Raw genomic sequence first — 17,167 nt, forward strand, 5'->3', positions numbered from 1 at the left:
GCCACAGGCCTCGTTACCATGGCAACGCAGCCACGCTGGAGGGACCATCCCCTTAGGCCGAAACACACCCCCCCCAAAAAAACCCCCTTTCTTCCTTTCCCCTCACACCCGCCATGCTGGTATCTTGCAGCTCAGGGCCGTGCCCAGGCGTTGGTATGGTTCATGCTTAAGTAAAAGAAACTGAAGGACAGCCTCGAAATAAGGACTTTGCTTCACGGCTTAGAGCTGTCCGTGAAGGATAAACGACCCCCCTGAGTAATCAAGGTAACGCCAGCATCCTATAGCCCCTCTAACACGTCTCTGAAACCCTCTCAGCATCATCTGGATCATAGAAAAGTAACTATAGCAAGACTGACTCCGGGGACATCTGGATCAATAGACAAGCAACAAGAATGTTGCAAAAATATAGTCGCTTTGCAAAGTTTGGCTATGATTAGTAATCAGTAGTGTGGGTGTTAGTGTTAGTCAAATCATGTTGTCCCTGAACATTTGAAGGGTATAAGGACCCTGTGTAAAACCGCATTCAGGTGCCCCAATTTGGCCGGGACACTTCATGTGCATGAATAAATATTCACCCTTGTAATTCTATACTTTGCGTCCTAGCCTCTCTCCTCGGTCGGCACGGGCCGGTTGCAAATTTTCCGCAGCATGTACCTGAGGAGCATTGCCCGTGCCCCTTACCTGCTCTGTGCCAGGATCCAGCAGCACCCGCAGGGGTTAATTCGACGGAGGCAGTCTGGATGGTGCCATTATAAAGCCGTGATCTTTGATGTGAGCGGAGTCCTCCTCCCGTCCCCGTACAAGACAGCCGCGGGTGTGTATTCTCATTTCTCATTTGCTCCTGGTGTTGCTATGCATGGAGAGAAAATAAATTTCAGGTGTCCCTGTCAGCTCCCTGTCTGGTTCTGTAAGATATTCAAGAACTTGCGATGGTGTTGATGGTACCCTATTGTGCCATCAGAAGTACTGGAACTGACAGCAACCAACAACCGCGTTGACAGCTCCAGATCAGGGCCTGAACCCATCTGGTAATGAAACTGTCCTGTAATGACACCGGCTGATACCACCCAACGTTGGTGCAGTCCTTCAGGACACTTTAAGAACTCCATGTTTTCACCCCAAGGGTACCATTCCAAAAATAGAGGTGAGGTGCTTCGGTTGGGGGAATGCCAAAACTTCTTCTCCATGTCTGGGTAAATTACCCCAGTCCAGCACATTGGTTCTCACGAGTGCTGGTCGATGTATCAGACTTCAGAGGGATTTCAAGCTAATTTCCCAGTTCTAATGATGCCATACATGCTCTCTCCTGGCTTTCTTACTTTTCTTTATGTAGACTGGGAGGCCCGGAACTGTATTCCAGCCGGCACCATCCAGCAAGCTATACTCTCTGGAGGGGAAAATAGTCCCTCTCTGAAGTACACAAGAGGACAGCTGACGACTGTGGAGTTTTTGCAGGAATTGGGACAGCAGTGCTTTGAGATTGTAAGCCAACTCCCCCTTCCTCTCTTTGTGCTTCCTGACTGCAGGGAAACGGGATCCTGCAATGTGGTGGTTCAGTGAGGAAAGAGGAGCTTTTAAAAGAAATCCTTTGATGGAAGGGTTTGGATTTACCATCTGGGAAGCATTGCTGTCTGATCAGGGCAATCTTTTCACTGCCATCATCATTCTGGTACCCAGGCAGGATGGTCAGCTGAATTTGCCTTCACTTCCACCAGCCTCTTCCTGCATATTTCATAACTTTATTTCAAGACATCTCTAGGATCAGCCAAGATGAGAAGTCAGAGAGTCAGAGGTCAGCTAAAAGGCTTTTGCTGCTAGTTTGTACATGGGCACGCTCAATGGATGGAGGCCACAGTCTCCAGGGTGGGTTCTTAAGATCAGAAGCCCCTCCACAGCTCCAGGAACACAGTGCGAGAATCCTCTTTTGAATGAAGTCTTTTTGAAACAGCTCAGTCTAAAATACAGATTCCTTTTGTGCCTGCTGAATGGTAAAGCAGTATTTATCTCTAACCTGCCTTGATTCCATGGCAGGCACAGTCCTAGTGCATTTCTCTTTCCCAAAATCAGCCCTTTATCTCTGCTGCTGCTTCTGTAGAATTAGTAACGTGACAACGCTTGTTTATTTGGTCTAAGCAATTTAGCTGGGAGATTCACTCAGACTGCCTTCTGCTGCCAGAGGAAGTAGGACAGCAAGATAAGATGATCAGGCGACCTACCTACTCAACCACTCTTATTTTCCTCCCTGCTTAAAAAACATTTATGGCTAATTATCATTCTTCGGGGTTTCTCTGGTTTCTTAGGCAAATGTCTGTGTTCCAGTGGACTCTTTTCTCTTGGACTTAATCAGAAATGAGATGATAAAACAGCTCCCCATAATGGCAGAAGCAGTACAGTGTATCCGTGCAGAAGGTCTTAAGACAGCTCTTCTAAGCAACAACTTCTGTCTGCTGAATGGAGACAGCGCTCTGCCCCTAGACCGAAAGCACTTTGATGTGGTAAGCCTGGATGGATTCCAAAATGCATTTCTGTAGCTAGGTCTATAGAAAGCTGCAACTGAAATTCTTTACATGCAGGTACCAAATGAACGGCAACCAGCAGCACGTATTAGTAGACATAAATGTAACAGTCTGTGAAAACGTTTCCTGGCATAATTTGCTGTAGTGACTGGGCCTTGAAGAGGGTCTGAGTGAGTGGCAGGTACTTGTGTATTTGAAAATTCATTGCAAAATGCCCACGCAACCACAAGTATATGTGTAACAGGCATAGCTAGCTATGTCGATAAAGGACGTAGAAGCTGGAACACTATACAAGAAATAAATGTTATTACCCAGTGCCCCTGCTTGCTTTATATTTAGTCCTTGCTCTTTTAAAGCTTGTTTCATCCCAAAGAATTGCAAAGCATTCCCCATATTAGAAAAATCCCACTACCCCAACATGCCAATCTGTCTGAGCTGACGAGCAGGCAGAGACCCCTCTCCCAGCACGCTTTGCTTTTGCAAAGATGAAGCAGAAGATTAGCCATGAACCTCGAGGCTGGTTCGAGTGGCTTCACTTTAACAGGTAGCTGTGAGGACTCACCTCAGCATGACAGAAAATTTGCTTTTTTGTGTGCCCCAACTCACATCTTGAATTTCAGGAGTTTATTCATGACTTAAGTTTGTTTTATAGCCTTGATTGGGACAACAAAATATGCAAAGAAGAGTCGTATCACTACATTTAAAACCTGCGACTGTTTAAAGTCATCTTGTCAACATTATGTCATTATCGACTTGGCTTTCTGTGCATTATACTAGTGACACCAGTGCCTATGAAGTTCTCTTAGTGGAGTCATGCGCTGTTGTGATGCTCTGTAGTACCTTTCATCCCAGACTGTTTCAAAGCACTTTAATAACCATGGTCTATCTGGTGTCATCACTCATGCGGTGTGGCTCTTCTGTAACAGCAGGCAACAGCACTGCGCAGTAATTAGTGAAAAAAAAAATTAATTGAATGTGGATTTCCATTAGGATTGGCTTTTATGTCTATCTAATAGATTCATTTCTATTCGTAGAGTGTCTATCAGTGCAGAGGTGAAATATTGCTTGAATTTTTTACGGTTTTGAGGGCAATGTGAGTATTCAGAGACTGACTCAAGATTTTTTTGATCCAAATTTGGGCAGATGATTATGGTCAACATCTCTGCTGCTGTGAAGATTGCTTTGGCGTGGTTGATAGGTGCAATGGTGAGGACACCACTTTTCCAGATGATTTGGAAGGTGGTGCAATCCAAGGCTTTCTTGGACAGCATTGAGCAATTGGTTTGGCACGGTCTGGGACATCCAGCGAGTCTCCCACATCATAACATCTCGTTGGATATCTTCCACCCAAGGACTGGCTGATCCTGTTTAGCTTATTTGAGCTGACAGAGCCACAGCCAAGCAATTGGCACCCACGCAGTCACTTGAATCACGTCCTATCCAGCTCTGTCAGCCCTCCATTCCCTGTGTCCTTTATTTCACATGTTACTTAAACTGTCAGTCTCTTTCCCACCCTCCTGTCCTCCATTTCCAACACTGCACAGATGTTTGTGGTCACAGTAGGCTCATACGTAATCCATTTGTTGTTGCCGTAGATGGTTGAATCTTATCGGGAAGGAATGCGCAAGCCAGATCCTCGTATCTACAAGCTGTGCTTGGAGCGCTTGGGCGTTCAGCCCCAGGAATCCATCTTCCTTGACAACAGCAGCCAGAACCTAAAAGCAGCAGCCCAGCTTGGCATTAAAACAGTGAAGGTACAAAGCAATGCAGCCAGGGCAGGCTTTGGCTATGGTTTCTAAGTCCAGAAGCTGTGTTTGACTTGAATGGCTCAGGATTTTCAATCGCAGTGGCAGACTCATGTTGCCAAGCCTTTTGTTTCAGCCTGTCCTTATTCCTACAGGATGTGGCGGGGTTAAAGGGGGGGATTACTGGCAAAGTCTGCACTGGCCTGTTTCATTCACAGCTCTAAAGCCTACAGCCGGTGTAACCTCGGAGAAGTCGCTTCTCCTTTATGGACCTCAGTTTCCTATTAGAGAAACAGCCCTCACCATATCGTTGAGACAACCACATCCATCTGATGTGAGAAAATAAGACATATTTAATAAATTTCTAGAAACTCTGAGGCTTCATGGATCTGTCAGCTGGGGACTGACTGATTAACCCCCAGGCTTTGGAGATAGTGAGCACAGGCGTTTTACTTTGGTGATGGGGGAAGGACTGGTGGGAAGAGTGAACTCTGCTCCCCTGGACTACACACAGGGAATTCCAGCTCTTAGCCCAGCCCAAGCTCACAGTGCCTATGCCACAGTGACAGGTACGTCTCCGGGACAGAGTCGAAGGCAGGAGGCTCTCTGTGCTGGCAGGGACTGACCAGTGAATTCCTGTGTGTCTTACTGGTTCGGTGCTGTTGGACTCTCAGATAAATTCATCACAAGTGTGCAGAGCTCTTTATTTCCCAGGCAATTTTATCTTCTAACTATCACCCAGTGTTTCTCCCTCCTGCCTGCAGGTCGATGATCCAGAAGTAGCACTCAAGGAGCTGGAAACCTATCTGGGTTTTCCTTTGCAAGGGTTTGTTCCATATACTTGTTCAGTGAGACCAAGCATGGAAATCCCAAAAGATCGTCTGCAAAAGTACCTTGAAAATGTTCTCTGTGACCAGGCAACAGGTATCGCAGTGCTTTTTGCTCTTCAGCCTGAAAGCTTGCATATTCTGGAGCCATTGGCTCTTTCATTACGACAGATGGATTGAAAAATAATGTTAATGAAAGGCTCCTAATCTCCAAGCAAATATTGCAGCCATTCACGTTTCAGTGATCCATCACTGTTTCCCAAAAATGGGAAACAACATTTTAGGACTTCCTTATTTGGGAGGGGTTGAGCACAAGTTGCCAAAGAGATGCCAGGAATATTCCTGGCCTGTGAGCCATCTATGAGCAATTGCCACGCTCCCCAGGGATTTGGGACACAGGAGCAAAGCGTAGGTTCCTGATTGCTGCAAGTGAGATCTTAGACCCAGGCGCAGGAAGGGGAAGTAAAACCTGGAGAAGTGGTGAGAAATAATCCCAGCTCATGCTTCTGTCAGCTGACCCTCTGCTCTCAACTCTTCAGGCCCACTGGTGTTACGGCAGTTTGGCCACGGACAGTCTGCCCGGACCTATTACGTCAAGTTTGGAGATCGCTTGCTAGTGCTGAAGAAGGAGCCCTCTGACAGCCTGCATCCCTCGAGCCCTGCTGTCAGAAGGGAATACAGGTGAGAAGGAGCTGTGCTCCTCATGCCAGCTGACCAGGGAAGACTCTTGTAGGAGATCCCAAACAATCCCGTCCTAGGGACAGTGCTCTATTCCAGCCTTGGCTTGTCTGTTCCACATCACAGACACAGTTCACACACCTGCCTCCCACATTGTCCTCCCTGCATTTTGCACAGCTCCATATCCCAGTCTGGGATCTGTCCGTTTGCTACAGCTAGCGTGAGCAGTCCTGGATTGAGAGACAAGGCTGTGCTACCGCCCTGCAGCTGGCGGTGAGCGTGCAGTTAAGACCCTGTGCCTGTGAAAAGCACTATCCCCACTCCTGCACTGCCAATCCTTCCGATCCACGGAGCACACCACAGCTCTCCCAGCACATGTTGGGAGACGCAGGATATCACTGTCGCATCTGGCACCTTGGGTGGGAGAGAGGTTGCAGCACAACACTGCAGCTGAGCGGTGAGGAGCTTAGCGAACGGCTTTCCCCATGCTGCAAACCGGTTTGCTGTGCTGGAGATCTCTGCCTCGGCCGGAGAGCAGCAGGATGCTTGTAGGGGAGCAGTTGTGATCTCCCCTTGGTTTTTCAGAGTGTGTCGGTCTTGGGGCTCTGGGCCATACAAAGATTTTGGTGTGCTTCTTTCCCCTACCCCCAGCCATGCTATTTTAGTGTGTTTAAAACTGAGCATAGGGCTCTTTTTTATATTGTGTGTCTGCCTAGCAACAATGCAGTTCTAGTATCGATTCCCTAATGCCTTTCTGTGCTGACATGGCTCTCTGACTCGCCCTGGCAGGGTACTGAAGGCACTCTCTGAGGCTGGTGTTCCTGTTCCCACTGTACTTGCTCTCTGCGAGGACAGAAGGTAATCTTGTCCCTCAGCTTTCACTCTGTGCTTGACAACTTCAGCCACTTGACAACTTTGAGATTCCCTCAAAGACGAGGAGAGGAAGAGAAGGAGCCAGACCTCACAAAGTGCACTGGTCTAATTAGTGTTTGCCCAGTCTCAGGCTAGAGGAGCCTGTAGAAGTTCAAAGGACAGTAATATTTTTATTTGGCTTGTTTTAGGTGTGTCCTTATTTTAGCAATTAATCAAAATGCTGTCTTTCTTTGAAAAGCTGCTATAAAACAACATTGTAGGGCTTCCCGCTGACTCAGTATTCTCAGGTTTCCAATGAGGTGATTTTTTCTAAATACCAGTCCTCAGACTTGCCCCAAGTTCTACAGCCGCGATAGCAGCAAGTCTGCGACCAGGACACCCTGTCTAGCCTGCAGTCAGCACAGCTACGCTCAGATCTCTGCTGGCTGCAGCAATAAAGTCTCTGCACTGCAGTTAAATGCGTGTCCACCGTTCGTGATGTTTGCGTGCAGTCTGACAGCCCAGCTCCAGAGCTCACTGCAGGGAAGGCAGGGAGATGGTTGGTGCTGTAGCCCGGCCCCGAGCTCAGCTTCCTGGGGCTGGAGGGAACGGGACTGATCATGCCACAGCCGTGTGCTACAGGCTGGCAGCTTGAGTTGGGCTTGAGCCCAGGTGTGAGTGCTCAAGTGCTGTTGAGGCTGCTCTTCGCCTTGCCGTGCAGGTGAGGCCTGGGGACATGTTCAAGGTGCAGGTTTGATTTGAGGGGTGGTAGGTAGGAGGATTAACCTCCGAGCCGCCGGTTCCACCTTGCTTCCCCAGCACCCTTGGCACACCTTTCTACCTGATGGAGCACTGTGCTGGCCATGTCTACAGCGACGCCTCCCTCCCTGCGCTGCAGCCTAGCGAGCGGAGGGCTGTTTATGCTGCCATGAGTCAAGTCCTCTCCAAGATCCACAGCGTAGACCTCAGAGCAGCCAAACTGGAGGACCTCAGGGAGCAGGGTGAGTGAAGGCTCTGTATCCTCTATCACTGCTTTCTTCTCCTGTGTATCAGCATTTCAAGGGATGGGCTCGGGTATAGGACTTGGGCCAAATTTGGGGGCAGTTGGGAAAGCGAAGATGAGCAGCAGGGTGTCTGAATCCCCAGGTGTGGTGGGAGGGTGTGGAGAGCTGCTTTAGATCCTCCAGGACTGTGTTTCCTGTTAATAGTCCCCAGAGCTTCCTGCCATGACCAAGAGCTGCACTGTGCGTGCAGGAGTAACTTGTTTGCTGCCATCTCTGACCAGACTTCCTCAGCTCCTCCAGTCTCTCTGCAGGGCTATCTCAGCTTCTCGGAGTTGGTGGAGAAGTTATGGTTTTGTCCAGGATCTGATTATTTCCACCAGAATATCAAATCCAGTGCCCAGTTAAGAATGTATGAGACCTCTGGAAATCACGATTAAACTCTTGGAGCTTATGTCAGGGTGCTGGACTGAGATCTGCTTGGCTTTTGACTGTTTCTGCATGCACCTTTTATGCATCTCTTTTGAAGCCTCTTTGTGCTTGTCCCTTTGCCTGAGAGCTTTCCTTCCCTTTTTACAGGTAATTATATTCAGCGGCAAGTTGAGACCTGGACAAAGCAGTATCGAGCTATGGAAACTCATGTTATCTCAGCCATGGAGAGACTCATCGAGTGGCTGCCTCTGCATTTTCCTGAATCTCAGAAGATGACAGTCGTGCATGGTGATTTCAGGTATTGCTTGGCTCAGAGCACTGCCCTGGAGCACATCCCGGGCAGCAGAGAGGGAGACAGTGTAAAGCAATATGCAGACTCCAAAGAGGTGCTGAGTTGGGCTGGCACAGCAGCTTCAGAGCAGTCTGAAAGCTGGGCTCTGGGTATGTTCAGCATCCCCCAGGTCATGAGACCTAGAGGGCCACAAACCCTTCGCATCCATCATGAGAAATATATTCCAAGAGCCCTGGCTGGTGCTGTCTTGCACCGAGATCTCTCGTATTTTCCCCAGTGTTTATCTGCCTACTGATCTTGGCAGTTTAAAATCAGTGCCCGTTAGAGAGCAGGGAAACCGGGGACAGGAACTGAAAGCCTGGACTCATGATGTCTGATTCCAATCTTGCTGCCTCATTGGTGTTAACAGAGTTTCTTCATGCGACCACTGCAAACACTGGTCTAACACTGGAGGATCATCAACTGTTTCTGCAATACTCAGATATCAGTCCTGGTGCATGTTGCTAATAATACTTGGTGCTTAAAGAGTTTGGGTGGCTGGTGAGATGCTTCAGGATGTATGGCAAAACCTGTCACAGGTGAAGTCATGCAGGAACATGGTGGCTAGGGACAGAGGTGAGGGATGCTGAGAGCTACTTCTGTGTTGTCAGACCCACCAATTCTGTGCCAATTCTGGGCCAAGACTCCTTCCTGCAAGGTTTAGCGCACACAGTTCCTGTGTGACTGGCAGCTGGTGAGCTCTCTGCACCGTGGCAGGATGGCTGCCCTCTCTGTTTCCTCCTCAGTAGACTGCTGCCCTCTCCTGGGGCTCAAACTGTTGAAGGCTGTACTATGCATAAGCTGCAGCACATGACAATGCAGGGCCTGGAGTTATTGTGTGCCATTGAAATGACCAGAAGATCCCCCTGGACAGTGACTTGCCTGCTTCACTTTTTGGCTAGCCTGTCCTGTAACATCTGTTAATGATCTGAGGCCCTGAATAACTTGGTTTCATTCTTCAAAGCACAGTTCAGTTCATCATTAACCAGGGAGTTCACTATTGAGTAATCTCTGTCCTCCCTGATCTATGCTTGCAGAAATTAGCCTTTCACTTGCGCAGCCTCCCAAAGGACTAAGCAATTTTTGAAGAGACTGAAGAGCACTGGAAAGCACCTACTGCTGCTGAGCACTGGGATTTTTTTCCCCCTCTTGAGACTTTTCTGATCTCTTTTTCCCTCTAATACAGGATGGACAACCTGGTCTTTCATCCAGACAGGCCAGAAGTCCTTGCTGTCCTTGGCTGGAAGCTTTCAACTCTAGGAGATCCCATCTCTGATTTGGCGAATAACTGTATGGCCTACTTCCTGCCACCTCACTTTAATGCACTGAGAGGTACAGAGAGGGGCAAAGTCACGTTTGACACACGGAGAGAGGAGCCAGAGTTCAGAAACAGATTAGCTTCTGCCCAGAGAGCTCAGCTGGCAGTTGGGCTCATTGCAGTTGGAAAGGGTTGAGGGTCTCGTAGCATATTCCCTGCTCTGCCCTTTCTCCCCTCTCTGAAGAACCCTGCATCCCTCCATGTGCAGTAATCGCTGTGCCATGATGGCCCCATCCCCAGTTTGTCTCACATCTGCCACCCATTTGGCAGATACTCTGCCATGTGCTCCGTAGCCTGGTTGGTACTGTCACCCTGTTCATGCACATGGACCTTTGTTAGCAGTCGTGTCAGGGAGGGCCCCAGAGAGGAGGACCCTGCTTCACAGCTTGCAAAACTGTGTTGAAAAATTAATTTGTATTATTTTCCCTCTCACTTCAGCTGTAAAGCTGGGGAACTCTTTTGGGTGGGAAAGCTGTGAACCAGGCCAGCCCAGAAGGGGTTTGTCCACAAAGTTATACACTTGTTAAAAAGAACAGTATAGGAGTAACCAGGGAGGAAAATCACTCCATTGTTTAGGAGAAAGATCCATCAGTCACTGCTTTCACAATCTCACCCCAATGAAGAAAACTGCCCCATATGCATTTCACTTACGTGGGTTGGTGCCAAACCCCCATTGTTATGTATGGAGACAGCATGGCAGCAGTGCAGGTGTTGGATGGGTGCAGGTGTCTCCGCTGCTCCACAGCTGCATGGCTCTGCCACAAGCCTCACGGTATCTCTAGAAAGCTCTGCGCTCCTCACTGTCTGCTGCTTCACTGTTGCCTCTTCACATCTTCCAGGCTTGAAGAAGTGTGATTTGGGGCACCTGGGAGTCCCCACGGCAGAGGAGTATTCCCAGATGTACTGTGGCCACATGGGAGAGGAGCGCCCAGAGAATTGGAATTTCTACATGGCCTTTGCCTTTTTCCGACTGGCTGCAATGCTGCAGGGACTCTACAAACGCTCCCTGGCAGGTGAGAAACCCAGCCATGCTGGCCCTGTTCTGCACAGACACACGAGCACCAGTGCGGGGAGAGCTCTCATACTGAACTGGGGGAGGTCAGACCGGCAGCATGTGCTGCAGGATTTGGGCACTTCTGGCTGTGAACGCTGAGGGCTCCGAAATTCCAGGTGCTACAGCGAAGCTTGGCATGTCTGGTAGTCTTCTGCTTTCAGCATAGAGCTCTTGTGGGAAATAAGGGATCAAAATGAGAGAACTTGTTTCACTCTGGAGATGAGTGACCTGGGAGTAATCATGCAGCGAGTTATTGTAGACAAAAGGGATGCGAATATAGTGTCCTGTAAAGCACAGAGCTCCTTCCCTGCTCCAGCACAGGCTCTGGAGGGTGTGAGGCTGCTGTAACCTCTCAGGCTGTGTTGTGTAGTCAGGTTGTGTCCTGCAAACAGAAAAAAGGGCCAAAGGGGAGTACACACAGGGCATTTCCCCAGCGGCTGCTTTTTGCTGGATGCAAAGTCTGGTCTGTTCCTGTTTGCTGTTTGTGCTGATCAGAGGTTGCTGTGTGATCACTTTCTTTCCTGGGAGAATTGAGCAGAGGCCAGAGTTCAGAGCTCAGAGCCGTGCCCTACAGGTGGAGCTCTCAGACCTTCAAACTAAGCACCACCTTCGAAGAGAGACACAAAAGCAGGGAGGTGGTGTGAACTCTCAGTGTTGTTTATATGCATACATCAGGGAATCTTTATCAGAGAAAAACAGGACGTTATTTTCGTATTCCTTAGAGAGGAGTCTCCTCGAGTCCTGCTGTGCTGGCCCAGACAAGGGCACAGGGTGCTGTTTGGGATGTGACTACATAACTCGGGCTCTTTCAAACAAAGATGTCCTGTTCTTCTCTTGTCCCCAGGGAGGCCAGCCCCAAGCGAAAGCAGCCCGGAGGATACAGAGTTTGTGGCCGACCTGGCTTGGGAGTTCGCCATAAAAGAAGGATTCCGTGTGTTTGACAGCCTCCCCACCAGAAAGCCTCTCGCACGACGTTACAGCACCTGGGCCAGGCGAGGGCTGATCCTCAGCAGGAGTTACGGTACCTGGCCACATCCTGGGGCAGCTCCTGAGCCCAAAGTCCCCCTGGTCACTGCCCCCACCAGCCTGTTGGGGATGGCCCAGAGTCTTTGTTGCAAGCTGGAAAAGATCATGGGTGTCCAGTGGAGTTTTCTGATTTCCCAGCCCAGATGGTCTCCACATCCTCTTCTAGAGCTGAAGGTGAGACATCTTCCTCCCTAAAGCAGCTTTGCTTTGCTGTACCTGCACCAGGATGGGGGATCGCGGTGTGCCTATGAGCACCCTTGCTTTCCTGACCCATCAGACATCTGGCACTTGTAGAGTCCAATGGCTTGGAGAAAGGGGGCTGGGTTCCCGTTGCTGGCTACATTCGAGTAACAGAGTTCATATTCTGGGAAATAGCAATTTCAGAAGCTGGCACTCCCTTCCAAGATGAGCAGATTAACGCCAGCCCAGCTGTAATCGCTGGTCCTGCTCCACCAAGGTCCTGCCATCAATGCTGATGGAGGCCCCAGAGCTTGGCTGGGCTTGGGCGTTTCAACACCTGCTAGCCCAGCACTTGCTCATTCCTTTCCCCTGGAGCCTCGCTGCTGCCTCTGTGTGGGAAGGGCTGAGTTAATTCTCTTTGTAAGAGTCCCTCCTGGTGCTCTTTGGGAGGTCCCTCAGGTAGGGCAGGGAGCTGCTTGCAAGTTCCACAGCTTCATTTCCTCCTTTGTGTTCTCTTATCTTGCTTTCCCCGGCAGGGGCTCTAGAATGCCACTTGGAGTTTGGCCCTGCTACCGCCCTGGGCTCTCCTGCACAGAATGGGTGCTGCTGCAGGCCTGAACCCTCAAAATCGAGGGACATTGGTGGTGAGGAAGCAGAAACTGGCTACCAAAGTGACTTGCCCATGATCATGTGGTGGATCAGTGGCAGATATGGGAGTAGCATCAGGTCTTGAACTGCAGAGTTTTAATTATGCGTCTCTTCCTTCTGCCAGTGCAAGGCAGGTCAGGTCAGTACGCAGGTATCAGGACACCTGGGTCCCCTGCCCGGGCTCTGCAAACTGTCTGGTTTCTCTGTGCTTCTACTTCCCAGTGCTGCTGGTGGCCACGGTGCAGCTCAGTGGGCCCGTGGCTCTGGGCTGGCTGGTGTTGCAAACAGATCTGCTGGGAGTGGTGTCATAAGTAATCATTCACAGAGTGTGTCATGAAAACAAACATCCCTATCTTTGGGTTGCTACCGAGATTATATTCTTAATGTATTCTAGTGACATTATCAAATTCTAGTGGGTTACTTAACTGCCTTTTAGCTGCCAAAAAAAAAATCCCATCTGTTGTTCAGCCCTTCAGAAACATTTCCTTGTGCTCTGGCAGAAACGAGCAAACCCCAGCATTTCAGGATGCTTAGCAGCTGATCCCCTGAGAAGGTGGAAAAGGAGGGGAAGCAGCAGCTCTGGGGAATTTGGAAGTGCTGAGATTAGCAGATCTCCTCGCCCTTCCTCCAAACAGAGCTGGGAGAGAGTTGCCAAGTCTCCAAACATCAGGACTGCCACACGCTCTCTCTACTCCATGCCTTGGGCTTGTGGTAGAGACACTGCTCCTTGTCTGGGGGACCAGAGAGCCCCCCATCCCTGCCATTGCCCTATCCATCCCACTGTTCTTGCCCTTGGCATCGTCCCTGCACTGTCAACCTTTGCTGTGGAAGCGTGTTGTGAAAGCCAGGGGAGGAATCTTGCTGCCCGCGGCAGAAAGATTATGCAGTGGAGTTTTAAACAGCCAAGTTGTCCTGACCTGGGACTGTCACAGCGCTCATAAGCTGGGCAAGGGCCAAGGGAAAGGGCAAGCCTGCCTCATGCCAGCTGGCACTGCAGGGGTGGAGGTTCGTCCCCTCCACAAATGAATTGGCAGCAAAATGCCCTTGGCTGAGGCACTCTCGGCTCAACAGGGGAGTGTCTAGGCTGATCCTGCCATGTTCCGCACAGGGAGCCAGCAGACTTTGCATGCTGGTCCCGAGGGCTGCCTGTCCCCGCAGTTCTCCGGGGAGATCCTCTCCAAGGTTGCAGAGCAAAGCTCAGTTTCTCTCTCAGAGCGAGCATAAGTGCGCCTGGCCAAAGCTCCGGGCACGCAGCTGCACTCCCAGCGTCGTGCCTGGGAGGGAGCCAGGACTGGCTATCGGAGGGGGCCAGCACCAGGGTAGGGGAATGTAGGAGGATATAATGTGTCTCATCCTCTTCCATCAGGCAGAGAGTGCCAGGACCAAAGCAGGGGCTCTGACGATGACTGTACGGGCCATGGATCAGGACAGCCAGGTGAGCAGACACATGCACCTAACATTTTGACCCTTCTCTGGTCCAAATAAAGCAACACAGGGACACCTCCCTTCCGGGGCCTCCTCCACACCAGGAATGAGGCATTGCAGTCTGGGGCCCGTGAGCATGAGGGGTGATTTGTCCTGTCTGTTGTGGGATCCCAGGTGAGGAAATCTCCCCAGCACTGCGTTCTCCAGGGCATTTGGAAGGGTCTGGGGCATTTGCTGCCGTGCTTCCCTGGTCCTGCAGCCCCTTACTTGCCCTGCGTGGGCTTTGCTCTCGCTCTCACACAGGTCTCTGGAGCAGAGCATCTCAGCAGCGCGGACCCCAGCCTGGTGCTTCACTCGGACCTGAGCTCCATGTCTGGCTGAAGGTGGTTCACAGGACAGCGCTCTCCAAACCAGAGCTGAGACAGTAACCGCAGCGCTGGGGAGCCTTGGACATGAGACTAAACCAGCCATTCTGGCATGGGAGAGGTCGTGCTAACAGCAGCCTGGGAGCTTCTGAATTTCAGTGGTGTTTGCTGTTATCTCATACCTGGGCTCAGTGCATTTGTTGCCAGGCTCGATAGGTATGGGGCAAATCCATCCCTGGATCAAGAGGCTGCAGGCAGTCAACACCAGCCTCGCAGCGGGGGAGAGTTGGTCAGGAACAAACAGGTAGGGGTGCAAGACTTGGTTTTGGCAATAAAGAGAATGGAGCAGGGTGTCTCTCCTCCTTCAGCACAACACCTCCAGCTATCTGCAGACTCTAGAAGGACTCCAGTCAGTGGTGGGGGGAACTGAATTAGGTCCTTGAGGACTCCTGGCTTCAGGGGAGACTCTGGAGCTGAGGCAGTGCCTGGCCCCTGAAGCTGGGAGGAACTGGGAGGACTCCATGGTCCCATGTCTGCAGTGGCTCTCTCTGGGTTTCTTTGGGGATCAGGGAGGATGCAGACTGGATCAATGTGGTCTTTCAGTGCTTCACATAGACCAGCAGCAAGGAGAGAACTGTGGGAACAATCATGGGAATTCCTGGGCTCTTTATGTGTAGTCTAGTATTAATTCAATATTAAAGTGATGGGCACACTTCTCTGAATTCTTCTCCAGCGCGGGCGCAGCTCACAGCCCACTTTCACAAGGCTGCATCCATCTGCCCAGGGTCACCACCACATCCCTGCTCTCAGGGGCACAAGGGGTGCTGCGGAGGAGCCCTGGGGCGGCCGTGCTGGCTGCTCAACACCATGACCATAGGGCTGTAGGGAAGCCTTGTAACCTGAGCTTTGGTTTCTCCTGGGCTCCAGGGTGAAATTCTATCGCAGCCCCAGGCACTTGGCTCTTCTGTGGAAGGGGGAGGGAGCCTGTATGTAAGCCTGTATCCGCCCAGACCAGACAGTTGGGGTGATTTCCTAGCAGGCACCTGGCCTTTGTGCCTCCCACCATCTCGTCTTTCAGGCAGGCTCAATTCCAGCCAGCTATTGCAGGGCTGAGAGCTTGAGGCTGAGCGCTGGGTCTGCCATGAAGGTGTTTCCTCCGTTGCATGTGGTTTTAGTGCTGCTGGGTTTGTCTGCTAAGTCCCAGGGAAGGGAAGGCTCCTGCTCAAGAGGAACAAAAGCATTAACACAGGGCTAATGTCCATCTAGATACCAGCAGAAGGCACACACGGGATATGGGAGCTTAGCCCTGAGCAAGGCTTGGCTGGAGCTCAGCTCCGAGATGTGTCCTGTGGGTACGCAGCCTGACCCGGTCCCTCTGGGAGACAGATAGTGCACACAGGCACATCTCTACGGGTAAAACAGGTCTTTCTGGCACCTCCCGAAAGCGGTTTAAAGCATGCAGGTCTGCAAGAGGAGGGAAAACATGTTGGAACAAGTGGTCCTCATGAGTGCCACCTCCTAAAGTGCTGCCCAGGACCCACTGCCTGGGACACAAAGGGGAATCCGTCACCCTTCAGGGGATATGGGCGGCCAAGGACGGGAGAGGCTGAGATCCAGCACAAGAGGATTTCTTTTCAGCTGATCTAGGAAACACGCAGCCTAATCCGAGTCCTGCTGGATAACCTTGGGCAGTCGTTTTGCCTCTCTGGGCTTCGTGGTCCCTCCCTGCAGAACGGGGCTCATATTCCCCTCCTGAGCGAAATGCCTGGAGACCTGCAGATGCAGGAACTACCACTGTGCTACCACCAAGACTTTGAGCGACCTGGGTCTTCCAGGACAGTAGGTTAAACTATTTTTGAATTGACATATTCTACAATTTGTCTGGCCCCTTTAATAAACTACAGCCATCCACCCCCAGTTACCCTTCACAGACCCCTCACTAAAGGAGCCAAAGAGGTGCTGTCAGATACAGGGTAATTACCACAGGTTTATTCTGGAGGTTAAAAACTCTTTATATTTTTGGTCTGTGGTTTCCTTACTGATGGCGTCGATAACTTGAGAACATCTCTGTTCTCAGATGAATCTGCACTCAGGCAGGCTGAAGTTGCACAAGGCATCTTAAGCAAACCAGCAGAAAAGGCCTTTAGCCATTGTTGGGAGCAATTTTACAAAGCCTTTCATTTGCATGCACCAAGTAATGCTCCTGTTGTGAGAGTTCTTTGCTGGCTTTGTTCCATTTCCCCCCCACACAGGAGTTTCTTTTTTTGATTCCCGTGCGCATGCTAACAGCAGCATGCCCAGGTAACCAGGGGTCCCCAACCGTTTCCCTCATCACACCACCTTCGCCGCAAAACTAACCAGCACAACAGAGATGTTTCTGGTTTTCCTCTGCCTTTCTCCTTCCTGTTGCCTGCGCAAAGTTCCCCAGGCGTGGACAGGGACAGGGACAGGGACAGTCAGTGCCAGTGCTGGGCACAGATGAGGCATTCCCGGTGCACCAAACGAAGCTGTGCCAATGTGATCTGAACTGAGCTGAGCTCACCAGACCCGAATGGGGCTGAACTGAACTATGCCCAGCTGAGCCAACGCGACCTAGCTAAGCCGAGCTGGGCCAAAGGGCACTGCCCAAACCAAGCTGAACCGAGCTAATTCGATCCAAACTGAGCCATGCCAAGCCGGTTCGACTCAGGCCATGCTGATGTGGACAGAACTGAACCAAGCTGTGCCAAGCCGGTTTGACTCAAGCCGTCCTGGTGTGGACAGAACTGA

The 17,167-nt window shown here is 50.8% G+C and overlaps 1 protein-coding gene across 1 annotated transcript; it reads left to right on the forward strand.

Moving 5' to 3' along the window:
• The first annotated feature begins 648 nt into the window (after positions 1-648).
• ACAD10 (acyl-CoA dehydrogenase family, member 10) lies at positions 649-14,414 on the forward strand. The gene is made up of 15 exons (XM_009582357.1): positions 649-814; positions 1,334-1,482; positions 2,301-2,495; positions 4,112-4,270; positions 5,026-5,185; positions 5,628-5,769; positions 6,556-6,624; positions 7,438-7,619; positions 8,199-8,349; positions 9,569-9,714; positions 10,540-10,713; positions 11,599-11,775; positions 13,717-13,790; positions 13,975-14,043; positions 14,337-14,414. The coding sequence occupies exons 1-15, from the start codon at positions 649-651 to the stop codon at positions 14,412-14,414; spliced, it is 2,091 nt and encodes a 696-aa protein (XP_009580652.1).
• The last annotated feature ends 2,753 nt before the right edge of the window (positions 14,415-17,167 follow it).

The sequence above is a fragment of the Fulmarus glacialis genome, unplaced genomic scaffold (assembly GCF_000690835.1).
Source record: "Fulmarus glacialis isolate BGI_N327 unplaced genomic scaffold, ASM69083v1 scaffold8730, whole genome shotgun sequence".
Taxonomy (NCBI): domain Eukaryota; kingdom Metazoa; phylum Chordata; class Aves; order Procellariiformes; family Procellariidae; genus Fulmarus; species Fulmarus glacialis.

Bases quoted from the DNA above. Each gene is read 5' to 3' on its own strand.
- ACAD10 (XM_009582357.1), top strand. From the start codon at position 649: ATGTACCTGAGGAGCATTGCCCGTGCCCCTTACCTGCTCTGTGCCAGG. The intron at 7,620-8,198 runs GTGAGTGAAGGC...CCCTTTTTACAG, and splicing joins GGAGGACCTCAGGGAGCAGG to GTAATTATATTCAGCGGCAA. The intron at 14,044-14,336 runs GTGAGCAGACAC...GCTCTCACACAG, and splicing joins CCATGGATCAGGACAGCCAG to GTCTCTGGAGCAGAGCATCT.